General features: G+C 34.2%; 1 protein-coding gene across 4 annotated transcripts in view; it reads left to right on the top strand.

Moving 5' to 3' along the window:
- ccser1.L (coiled-coil serine rich protein 1 L homeolog) overlaps window positions 1–13,374 on the top strand; it is a 460,655-nt gene that overhangs the window by 317,528 nt on the left and 129,753 nt on the right. For all 4 annotated transcript variants that reach the window (XR_001934832.2, XM_041590814.1, XM_041590811.1 and 1 more), the window contains exon 6: window positions 4,655–4,859. Coding sequence is in view for 3 of the 4 variants with exons in the window: in XM_041590814.1 (XP_041446748.1) it covers window positions 4,655–4,859 (205 nt within the window). In the remaining variant the exon portion in view is untranslated. The remainder of the gene's footprint in view (window positions 1–4,654; window positions 4,860–13,374) is intronic.

Here is a 13,374-nt window from a genome sequence, read left to right as displayed (position 1 = left end):
GAATTTTCGTGGAACACACAACTCGAACCTTAATAAATCTGCCCCTTATTGTTACAAAACAAAAATGTAAACTTTTCATTTTTGGTCTTCTCTTCCCCAATAATGATTAAGTCAGTTAGAATGCTTGAAAACAAATTTAGAACACTTATAAGGTTCAAAGTTTGCTATACTTTTTATTGTATCATTTGCTGGTCACCTGTTTAAAAAAAATATTATTGGCTGCTATGAGTTACTGCTTCTAGGCAAATTTTGTGATTTGTATTGCATATGGGGGTTAGACAGATAACAATAATGACCCTGGCTTGGGCCATGGCTTTGCAAGGTTATTCTTCCCAAATCTGTATTTTCAGCGTCAATCACCAGGGCAAAGCCATTTACAATTCAGGTTATGACTTCTTAACCAGAGCATGGCATGGTATAATTTAGGGACATGTAATGTTATTTTGAACATGGCTACATGAACAAGGTTAAAAATGAAGGATGCCAGTCAGTAGCAGCAGTTATAACAAAAGTCTGCTATAGACAATGCAGACATAAAATTTTGGAATTCCCAAAAAATGTTGCATGCATGCCTTTTGATATTAGACCAAATCACTTCTTTGCACATTGTTTTCAAAAAGTACACACACAAAAAATCTTGCATATTTAGGGGAGTATTTATTAACATTTGGGACAAAAAAATTCTCAGTCAATGTATTAATCCACATGAGGCTTATGGCAGTTATTGCTAAAGACGATATTCTCAAAGTGCACAAATACATTAGCATGCATTATTGAAAATCATTGGCTTCTCATTAACTTTTCTCATGCGTGATTTTATCAGATATATTAACATTTTTGTTTTTCTATTTAAATAAAATGACAGAGATGGAAATGAGAGTATGGAGGTTAATAATTACAAGAAGCTTAGATCACTAAGATACAGGAAAGCCCCAATTGTGCATTTGAATTGGTTAGTACTCATACAACTTGTTTCATTTCTTTTTACTTACAGGAACCCTTAGGCAAACGCAATATTTCACATTAGCACATCAAGCCTCCTTTTAAATGCCATAATACATTTTAAGCTCTAATAAATTAATACATAATCAGATTTTGAAGATATAGTAAATGATGTCTTCGAATTTATTGTTTCCTGGCATAAAAGCCCTGGTTAAAATATTAAATTCTAACTTTTTATGTGGGTATGATATGGGAGAGCTTAAATGGTTTCTTTTTTCTCATCATTTTATACAATTTCTACCTAATATAAAAATATAGAAGTACCGGCACAGAGAAGCCAACTCTTCACATATTTAGTATTATATATATATATATTTTATTTTTAACTTTAAATATTATAAATAAAAAAAGAGAGAGCTGAGACATTTATTGTTAAATATTTATGTTGGCCTGATATTAAAAAAATTATTTCTACTTTACTATAAGTTGGTTTTATTGTATATGAATGGTAACTGGTGCAGCCAACTGTGTTAAAAAAAACTTTAAAAGCCTTGTCTTTTTTGCATTCCTGAATGCATGACCTGACTTTCTTTTTATTGCATTCTTTTTATTCCATTTTCAAATATGCAATATTTTAAAATATTGGGGGTTATTTATTAAAGCCTGAATGCCAAAAACTCAAGTTTTTTTTACTATAAAATCTGAATTCTTAGTGGAAAAAACTTGATTTTGATTTATTTTACCCTGGGGCTGCTAAAAGTCTGAATCAAATCCAAAAATATTCCATCTTCAAGCTGTCAGGGTCCTGTAGAAGTCATTGGAAAAGGTCCCATTTCAAATTTGAAGATATCTTGGTCTTCGCTGAGTTTTGGCCAAAAATCTGAAAAAAAATTGTGGGTTTCGAGCAATTTCACGTAAAATTTGAGCATTTCAGGCATAAAAGCTGAAAGTTTTGGTATTTTTTTTTTTTTGCAAAAACCTGAAGATTTTTCTGAACCGATTATTTTCAATGATAGATAAGGTTAAATTGTGGATTCTAGTTTTGTCTGACTTTTTTTACTTAAAAAATCTGAAAAAATCGGATTTTGATAAAAAATAACCCCCATTGTATCCTTAACTATTTTATTGATGAAGTTTACATCTAGGTTGGTGCCCGGTGGCTTTCTCTTAAATGTCAGAAGACGTGAGGATCTATTTAGGATCTATCTATTTATTTATTCTAGTACAATCATTTTCTAGTTAAAAAATCCCAAATGTATGTCTGACATAAACATTAAATGCAGCAATATGAAATCCTATTCCTTCCTTTGCAATCTTATAATAAGAGACTCAGTTTGCCATTTTGATAATAGGATTACGGACAAAACTGGTGACATTGGAAATGGCAAGAATATGTCTTTGAGGAAATGTAATAATGAAAGATGAAAACTTTAGTTAAATCCCCAAGACATTTTTTGTGTTTGTGTGCTCTCTGCCACTATTGCCTATTTTTCTAAATGTACCTTGTCAATTCAAATCCAATGTCACAAATAACTTTAAAGGACATGTAAAACCTACATTTTTCTACCATGTATATAAGTTGGGCATATCTTCCCCACCCAAGCAATATAATTTGTACTGCATATACCCCCTCCATTTGCCAGCGCTATCACATTTCCCTAAAACAAATAGCAGCTTGCACCTGGCGGCCATTTTCCCTCTGACACATCATCAGTAACATTGACATCTGCAAACAGGACATGCAATGCAGGTTTACACAGGCACAGCATACTTTGATAACATTTTCTGCTGGGGGTGAGCACTGTAATGGTTAAGTTGAGCTCAGGAGAGGTGGTTAGGATAAAGAAATGGGATCAGACAGCTAGGGTTTCTAAGGGAACCAAGAATGCTATCTCTTCATTGGCTGTTAGACTGGAGGGTGTGTTTAGTAATCTGAGTTGAGAAGAACTGAGGATGCTCATGAGCCAACAGGCAAAGTAAACTCCTCAGGGAGGGGGCAGAGTGGGTTAGAGGAGGAGAGGGCTTTCTAAGTGATTAAGGGGATGCTGCAGCCTTACTGTTAACCTTTTAACAGCCAGAGTGGCAAGTATCTAAAGATTTTAAAGAGGCTGTTCACTGAAATTTGTGTGAAGAAGGTGTACATGTAACAAATCACATCACACCATTTGAAAACATGTCTATTGTATTAAAAAATGAATGGACCAATATGAATTCTGAAGTAGCTTGTTATCCACTGACTCAAAAGGATGTCATATTTGTCTGTGGGCGTAACAGCCCAAAGGGTCCTTTGTTGTAAACATTTTAATTTCCAATTCTCTGCCCTTCAGTCACAATTGAATTTAGGTTTGTGTTGCCCACATTCTGTGGTCCAGGACTAGAAGCATGCTCAGGTCAGTTGGCAGTGTATTCCCAGCAGAAAAAGTTATATAACAATATTGAGAGCTAAGTAAACAAAAAAACAGTTGCCTTAGTGGTAAATTAAGTACATACATTAATGTTAACTGTGAGTTCGAATTTGAGCAAGCATTGTGAGTAGGGGTTTTGGAAATTTCATTAATTTACTCATATTATTAATAATTATTATTAATAATTAATAATGTATATTTACAATTTAAATTATTAACTGGTTTAGATAGACTTATTGTGTAATTGTCTGCCCACACAACTTGTTGCTTTTAATGCGACTAGTTTATGTGCAGTTTGAATATCCAAATCTCCTAGTTTTTACATTTTTTAAACACAAAACTCAAATGTAAAAAAAAATTGGCATCTAAAAGCTGGTGAGTTCATGTAGAAGTCAATAGGAGTTAAATTAGCTAAATTCAAGTTGAGTTTTTGACTGATGAAGGGTGAAATGCGATTATGCTGTGTTTAAGTATTTTTTGTGTGTTTTTAAGCAATTTGGTCTTAAACTTTTTTTTGAATCAAACATTTTTTAAAAAATTTTAAATTTAAATTTCTGATAAATAGTGATAGGCGAATCTGTCCCGTTTCACTTTGCCAGAAAAATTCGTGAAATGGCAAAAAATTTGTTGCAGGAAATTTTTGGATGGTGAATTTTTGCAGCAGTTTTGTGAAAACATTTGCGGGAGACAAAGTGGGGAAATTCACTTCAAATCCATGCCCGGTGAATAAATTCACCCATCACTAATGATAAAATTGCCTGCCCATCTGTTAATGTACTTGAAAGAATAGCATGTATGGTCATAATAAACTTTACCCCATTTCTCTGACAAAAAAAGAAATGTTATGTTATGCTAACTGGGAAACGTGATATATATATATATATATATATATATATATATATATTATATATATATATATATATATATATATATACACACACACACTGTATACTGAACATGCACTGAATAATGGTGCCTGTGTGAAAATAAGTGATGTGCTCTGTTGGGAATGTGAATAGGCTTGGATTTATCGATAGAGGGTGTTTTGGATACTAGAGTACAGTATACATCCTACAATGTGAGTCCATAATTGAAGTATTACCTCTGCTTTTTGATTGTGATTAAACTATAATATATATAATATATATAATATATATAGGAACTCCTGCAAAATTGTAAGACGGCATTTCATCCAGCTAATTAAGAAAGCCATGATTTATTGAAGATATCAAATTCATTTTTGTATTCTGAATTATACATCGATTCATTACTATACACTCCTTTTCTTTTTTCCCTTTACCCTTTAGAAACCTTGTATTACATTTATCAAAGGACAATGAAGAAGATGCTAAGTGCCCTCGTGTCTGCCAAGTACCCACCAGTCCATCAGTAGAATGGCCCTTTCCACCCGAAGAGATTACTGGCTTGGATGCACTGCCTTTTAGACTGATGATGCAGGACTGTACATCTGTTAAGACTTTGCTGCTCAAAATGAAGAGGATCCTGCAAGAGGTAATAACTTCATTACTTATGAGATTCAGAGCTTTCATTGTAAGTAGACTGAATGTTTGTGTCTATGTAATTACGTATCTACTGTATCTGAAAAACTGTGTAAGCACCTGTGTTAATGTAAATCTATCTAGATGTTTCAGAATAAATACTTTATACTGCTATAGCAGTTGTGAAATTATGCTCTGGAATGGCAGTTTACTTTGTATCTAGAAGACTAACATGAAAATTGATTATCGAGGCTAATGCATTAGCATAAATTCATAAGTTTTATGAATTTTATTGGAAAATTATACTCTCTTTCTACAACAATACAATGCTAATTCAGCAAGTTCCCCTTTCCTTAGGGAAAAATAGATATGTTATAAAGTAATGTACATTCTTGGAGAATAGTTTGCAGTCTAGAATCTTAGCAATATATAAAGAGAAAGCTAAATATCATTTCAGCTTGTTTTATGTCAAAGCCAATAAAGTAAGCTTCAAACTAATGCACAAAATTCAGGTTTACAATACATTATGGCAGATTACCTCTGCAGAACAACAAACACTAATATATTTTTGAAATTCTTGTTATTTACACCTTTATTTTTTAGCACAGTCTGATAAAAGGTACAGCATTATATTTTGTTTAAATATTAGGGCCTATTCATAAAGCTCTTAAATACTACACATAGCCACATAATGCTTTATGAATTCCAGGCTTCACTTTGTAAAATCCAGCGTATGTGTAATTTATTTATATTTTTTATAAAGCTGTGTAATGGATTTTGCCTTATGTGGAATGGAGTAGGAAATTCTGCTGTAAAAAGTTCAGTAAAAACTGCACCTCTTTATTATAGCATTTTTGACCAATTTTTAGCCAAAAATTCTTCTCCAAATTTGTCTTATTGGTTTGCATGGGTTATACAGGATCTGAACTGATGGGAAATAGTGAAAATATCATTGTTCAGAAGGCTTAAAATAAAATGCACACATTGATAAATATTTCGGGTTAAAGCATTCGGGGGAATGTAATCAAAGTCAGTAACGGAAAAAACATTTGCAATGTGAAAAGTTATGCCTCTGTGCGAACAAATTTGCGTATTTAATATAGTTTTTGTAAACCCGGAAACTGTTTAGCAACCACTTCCGACAGTGGAAGGCCGTTTGCGAATCTTATAGTTTGCACCAGTGAGCAGTGAATGTAATAAAACTTCTTACTGAAAAAGTTATGTTTGCTCCAAAAGATTACGACACCTTCAAGCACTTAAATTAAAAGTTACAATTATAATTTTCAATGCACATTTAAAATTTGCAATGTAATAACAGTTTAAGGAAGAGTATTACATTGCGAAATGAGACTTTTTATTCTGGTGGCAATAGATAATAAAAATCACAAAAACATCAATATACAGCTTGATAAAAAAGCTGTTTATTTTTCTCCAATGTTTCTTAATTTTGTTTCTAGTGTGAAAAATGGGTAAAAGTACTAATAATTAAGCATGTGAATAATGCTCAATATTCCCCAAACTACAGTAAGGTAGCAGTCATTTAGAACAGGCACTGTGATAATATAAATAAAACCTAAATGTTAAATCATGTGTATTAGCTGACTACAAGGAATTTATAATAATATCACTTTTGGCAGGATTGTGTTTGTGATGTGTATATTTTTAGAAAATGTGATAGCAGAAAAAAGACATGATTTGAATTGCAGAAATTTGTTCCCTTCCAACAGAGATTTGGGGGCTTATTTATCAAAGGTCTAATATTGGAGTTTATATACCTTGAATGAACTTGAATGAACTCACAACTCGAATGGTTTCTTATTTAAGAAAAACCTTGAATGGAAAAAAAACTTGATTCTGTGAGTTCAAAAACTCAAATTGACGAGTTCCAGAAAAAAAAAACTTGAAACGCTTGAATTGATCAAGTTTTTGCAATAATGACTCTTACATGATCTCGACAGGTTTTAGATGGTGTTTTTTCAGATTTAAGCTATTTCCAGGGTCGGGGTATAATAAATCTAGAAAAATTTGAGTTAAAAAAAAAAAAACACTTAGAAAACTCGCATTTTCGTGGAAAACACAAATCGAACCTTAATAAATATATTTTTTTTTAAAACCCTTGAAAATTCTATATTAAAAAGAAAGCACAAAGTGAGTGTTGTTCTAAATGGAAAATAACACCTAAAGGGTCATTTGCAAATTTAGCAGCTCGTTCGTTACTAGGACCCTGATTACCCCAGGAGCCAGGCATTGATTTAAAGAAAAGACTGAAAGATGAATAGAAAAATGAATGATAGAAATTAGCTTAAAGGGGTTTTTCACCATCATGTAACTTATGGCCAATTGTAAGCAACTTTTTAATTGGTCTTCATTATTGATTTTGTATAGTTTTTGAATGATTTACCTTCTGCTTCTGACTCTTTCAGATTGCTGAAATTGCAAAGTGGAGAGCTGCTAAATAATCAAAAATTAAAACCAATTGTGAATTGTCTCAAAATATCACTCTCTACAGTATCATATTAAAATCAACTCACAGTTGAACAACCCTTTAAAAAGTAGAAAAAGCAATACCAATACAATTATAGCCTTCTGCAGTTATAATTATATACCAGCAAAATGAACCAGACAAAATACTTTTAAGTATTTGGGACAGGAAATCTGATTCTAACTGGCTTCTAGACTGGTACACATATCCACACATGAAGGCAACCTGCAGTGTGTATATTTTTAAGGGGTTTGAGGTTTTTAGGCAGACCCATAATTAAGAGTAACATTAGTGGCCATATAATACTGAACACACTCTGCATTCCTACATATTTGTGTTTATAACTAATCATTGTGGCATTACCAAAATACTTGATCTGGCAGACGCATTCTTATTATGGTCACTTCAACATAAACAGATGTGAGACTCATTATCTGGAAACCCATTATCCAAAAAGCTTCAAATTATGGGAGGTCCATCTCCTATAGGGGCAAATTCACTAACCTGCGGAGTTGCGCTAGCGCAGGCTTCGCCACACTTCGCCAGGGCGCCGCTTAATTTACTAACATCCGAAGTTGCGCTCAGGGAGGCGAAAGGTAGCAAAGTTGCGCTAGCGTTAATTCTTCAAGCAAATCGAAGTTACGCTATTGATGCCTAATTTGCATACGGCGCCAAGTTAAAGTACAATGGACGTATATGTAGCAGCAAATACATTACACTACACAAGCCTGGGAAAGCTTCATAAAATAAAATAGAGTTGTTATTTTGCCCTATACATGTGCCCAATGTATAGTTTAGGTGCCATATGTTAGGAAATGTATGGGGGAAAGAGGGTACCCCCAAAAAAATTTACGATCTTTTTCAGCCTATCACCCTTAAAAAAGGAAAAGACGCCAGCGTTTTATGGGACTTACAAAAATTTCAACTATTTTTGAAGCAAGCCCTATCTACTCTATTGCACTTCGCCTGGTCTCAGGTGGCGAAAGCAAGTCTGACGCAAGAGGTAACATTCAGTAAAATGCGCAAGTTCGTGAATTAGCGTAGTTACGTCCCATTTGCTATAGCACAACTTCGCCTGGCGTAAGGGTGCGAAGTAGCGCTAAAGTAGGTCCACTTCACCAGCTAATTTACACCAGCAACCGAAATGACTTCGGAGTAATGAAATGTAACAAAATGACGTCATGCTGGCAAATTTGTGCTAGCGATAGCCACTTCGCGCTTTAGTGCGAAGCGCGAAGTGCGGTGGAGTGTGGCAAAGCTGTCGCCAGCGCAACTTCGGATCTTAGTGAATTTGCCCCATAGACTCCATTTTATCCAAATAATTCAAACTTTTAAAAATAAAAATAAAATTTCTCAGTGATAATAAAACAGTACCTCGTACTTGATCCAAACTAAGATATAATGAATCCTTATTGGAGGCAAAATAATCCTATTGGTGTTATTTAATGCTTATATGATTTTTTTTTTATAGATTTAAGGTATATAGATCAAAATTAATGAAAGGTCCATTATCCTGAAAACTCCAGGTTACAAGCATGCTGGTTAATAGGTCCCCTACCTGTAAATAACTACAATTATGAGGAGATGGAATTGTCATGTCTGCACATATACAGGTATATACTCTCATGCCCTGCTACTGGAGGAATATTATAAATTGAGAATATTTTTGAACCATAATCTAACACTTATGTGCAAAACACTTCAATGATACAATGAAAAACACCTTTTTCAAGTTCCTATTATGAAACAGCTTGTAAATTTGTAAAACTATTGGTCACGTTATGTTAACCCTAGATTTATGGTGTGCACATAGCTGATACATTTTTTGAAAAAAACACCCCACAAGCTGTTCCCCAGTATATCAATGCTCACTATTTTTTCTGCTTTTTGACAGCCTGTTAACATAGCAATGGTTTATGAGAGCAGAGCAGACTGCTTTAGTACAAATGCATTGTCAGTAGCGCTGCTGGTTGTTCTACCGTTAGAAGTGGAAATGGGGCTGCTAAAAGTAGAGTATTAAAGGGTTCATCATTTATCATAGTCATGAACAGGATATACAGTAGTTGAAAAAGATAACAGGAACATGGAATTTATTTTATTCTCAAGCTTCAATCTGTGCCAAAATAAAATAAGAATGCAGCTGTAGTGCTGTCTCCTTGCAGTAACCTAATCATCTTCTGTAACAGCAAATCTTTAGACAGTGTATTTTGTATAAACAAGTCTGCCAGAGTTTAGACATTGTCTAAATATCTGTTTATCAGTTTATACCTTATATATTTCTGTCAGAAACATACCAGCCAGAAAGTAATTACTTTTCTGCACTTGTAAATATTCGGCAGGTTTGGCTTCAAGCAAAAACTCTGTTTTTTACTTTTATTAAAGGTGAAAAGCTGCCTTGTGCTTTTTTTTTTTTGTTTGGCTTTTCTGTCATCTTTTTACAGATTGCACTTTTGGCACACGGTTGCTACTTGTCAGATAAATCAGCTGTTTACATAAAATACAACATACATAAATACCAATACCAGACAATGGCATTGTTAATCCTCAATTTTGCACAGATTGGGTTCTGGGATTGACTAATTAAATCAGCAGGTTGGTGTATTACGCTGCTAATCATTCCTACAAAACTGGCACCAAATCTATCTTACAGAACTCATAGAATGATTTTAGTCCCCTAAAGCTGGTACTGTACTATAATGCTTACTTCTCATTTGGGGGAACAGCCAGAGGCATTTACTTATTGCATTCATTAATTGGAGAGCTCTGCTCTTCAAGGAACAGGCCAGTGTAAAAATAAAAACTGGGCAAATAGATAGGCTGTGCAAAATATAAAATGTTTCTAATATAGCTAGTTAGCCAAAAATATAATCTATAAAGGCTGGACTGAATGGATGTCTAACATACAGGTAGAAGCTATAATCCAACTTCCTCTTTAACATCTCTCTAACTCACTTGGGTCACTTGGGCATAACTGTTCAGTTAGTTTGGTTTTGATCCACAGTGATTTCCCGTGATTCGCCGCAGCCGAATAAATTCGCAAAACCGCTAAGAAAATTGCCAGCGAAAATTCGCCGGTGTTAAAAAAAAAATGGACTCTGCCGTCAGTTTTTTTGGATGCTGGCGCAATTTCACCAAAAACCGACGCTGGCATAAAAAAAAACGGATGCCGACGTCAAAAACAGACACCAGTGCCTTTTTGCAAATTTTTCACCATTTTACGAATATCACCGGAAATTGGCAAATTTTTCGGCGAAGCAAAATGCCCCAAATTTGCCCATCACTAAACAACATTTGAACGCATTTGTTTCATGTTCCAAGTGGATAATCATTTTAACTTTGTATTTTATTATTGGAATGAAAATATATTTGTCACTGGTTCAGGGCATATTGTGACATTTTTCTCAGTATTTAGGTTCCTAGAAAAGACTCCCAAATTATAATGAATAACTTGGACAGCCACATGACAATCACTTCTTCCTATTTCTCCATTAACATTTATGTGTTGCTATTGAAATGCCAACTTCATTTTTGACCAGTAGTGTTTGTTGGGCACACAAGGGATATTCTACATGCTATAAAAATTGCATGCATTGTGCCAGAAGGTCACCTGTGATATCCTAAAAAGATGCCTTCTCTTCAACCCCATCCTCTCTACATCCACTTTATGAGTATGTTTAGCTTGCTGTTTAATGAAATGTACATATCCTAGAACCAGAGCACTCTTTTTATGTGTACTTACTCTCCAAAGCTTCCCCAAAATTTTCAAAGAACAGAAGCTGAACACATCTGTGAAATCAGGTCAGTTATAAGATTTCCTTTGTCTAATGTTGTACCCACAGTAATGGTATTTTTCAACCAATATAATTTCAAATAAGCTTCTAGGCATTCTCACCGTTCAGTATTCTGATCATTGATCATTTTTTTAGATAATGTCATCTTACTCATTTTGACTATGACTTTTACTTATGAAACTCATAAAAGTTTGACTGAAAATTAACTGCACTTTTAGTCAGGCATATTTTCAGGCATTAAATGAAGGCTACAGGTTGCCTTGCTGATTACTACTGTAGATACCTCTTATAACCTTTCACAGGACATATGTAATGAACAAACTATAACTGCCTATTTCTATTTGCCCCTTCCTGCTATTTAATTGTATTTATCATGGTTCATAATATTGTAAACCGCTTTTACTAGTGGTAAACCAAAATAACACAATAATATACTATAGTTCTATTCCTATTTTACTATATGCTATCATTAAGACAGAAATGCAATAAAGGCATGCACCAGAGCTAGTGGGAAAGAATACAAGACAAGTAAGACACAGTAAGAATCACATACAAATATTATATATGAGTCAAATATATTAATTCAGCATATTATTTGGCCTCTGACTACTATGGAGCAATTGTGACTATAAGATGGCAGTAGAAATACTGCCTCCTCGGACCATAAAATTATATTAATGTTTTGTATTTAGTGAACATTAAAAAACATGAACCACATTCTATTTTGTGGTGTTACCATACCATGTACAGTCATTTGTTTTAATATTTGAAGTGACAATATATTATTTAATTCAAATCAAATTCTTCAGCTGTAATGGTATCTTTGAATGTTGAATGTTGTTTAAGAAAGGGCAAGGTTGATTAATTAACCTCTGTAGAAATGTTATATTTGCAAAAAAAAATAACCTCAAAAACATTTCTGAAAATTTTTGCACAGATTGATTAACATAAAAATTTTCATTGAAGACAGCTATTTTAAATTGATGTTCCTAAACAACAGAAGAGATGAAAAAAAAAACCCAAAACAAAACAAAGAGATCTGCTGAGTTTGATAGTCTAGTACTGACATAGTAATAGCTCACTCCATCTGCTAAACATCTTGAACAAATGGCACAATATGGCAGTCAGGGACAGTGTTTTCCTTTTCTAATTAAAATTCAACTGTTGGAATACTTGATGTAAGAAAGCTGTTATTGATGTAGATTCAGGTGGTTTGCTTGTATGATTTATTAAAAAAATCTAAAAAGGGGGTGGCACTCCTATTTACTGACCTGTGCTCTAATGCAACTATAATTAGTAGGCCAAACCCCCCCCCCCCCCAAAAACAGTTAAAACTAGAACACTGGCAGGCTAGGGAAAACCACATTACTGTTGTGTATAGTGAAGGCAGAGCAAACATTTCTGGTTTTGCTGTGCCACACAGAATGCCATATTTGTTAGACAGAACCATCCCCATGTTTGTTCTAATTGGTCAGCACATTCCTTGAGTTGCTGTAAGAGTTCAGATTGGCATTACAACATATCAGTGGGGAATAATTGAGTGATGAAGTCCGGGTGGAGTGTGTCGTATGGGGGCAGGGCAGGTAAAGTTAGGGGCTGGACTGGTGACATTTGAGTGGGCCAGTGACATCAGGGGCAGGGCTATGACTGTCAATCTGTGATCGCTACATCATTCACTTCACAGACCTGTCTGGATTTCCTAATTTGGAAACCCATAAAAGCAGTTTTCACCCTGACAGCCCTTCTGAGTCTTTAAAACAGGCCTCAATCTTTTAATGTTTTGCCATTTTAAGTAAAGCTGGTGTCGGGTTATACAGGTTTTAGTGCAGCTCTGCACAATACAAGTTTAATGAATGGCTTGTTTTTATATGAAGTACCTTTTGATGGGCACTAGCTAGGCCCTGTAATAGCAGATCTACATCTTATAACACATGATAAAAGGCTTTTTAGAATGTCTCAGAAACATGGCCATTGACTATTTAATATTTTAGGAACATGAGAATATAAGAACTTAATAAGTCATTAGTATTCCTGAAGAAGGTCCAATGTAAATAGCATACGTAAAAAAAATATGTACTGTAAAAATGTACCGTTCTGAAGTCTTAGGACATGTACAGATGTCCAGTCATGTGGCGTTGTAGTGCAGCTGATATTTAAACAGACATTCTCTGGGACAGGACATAACCAATATATTGCAAGCTCATCTAACCACAGAACAATTTCTAATTTGTATGCCAAATGCAGCCAGAAGCTTT

Source organism: Xenopus laevis, chromosome 1L (assembly GCF_017654675.1).
Source record: "Xenopus laevis strain J_2021 chromosome 1L, Xenopus_laevis_v10.1, whole genome shotgun sequence".
Lineage (NCBI taxonomy): Eukaryota > Metazoa > Chordata > Amphibia > Anura > Pipidae > Xenopus > Xenopus laevis.
The sequence above is the reverse complement of the archived record's forward strand: the minus strand, read 5'-3'. Positions and strand labels throughout refer to the sequence as shown.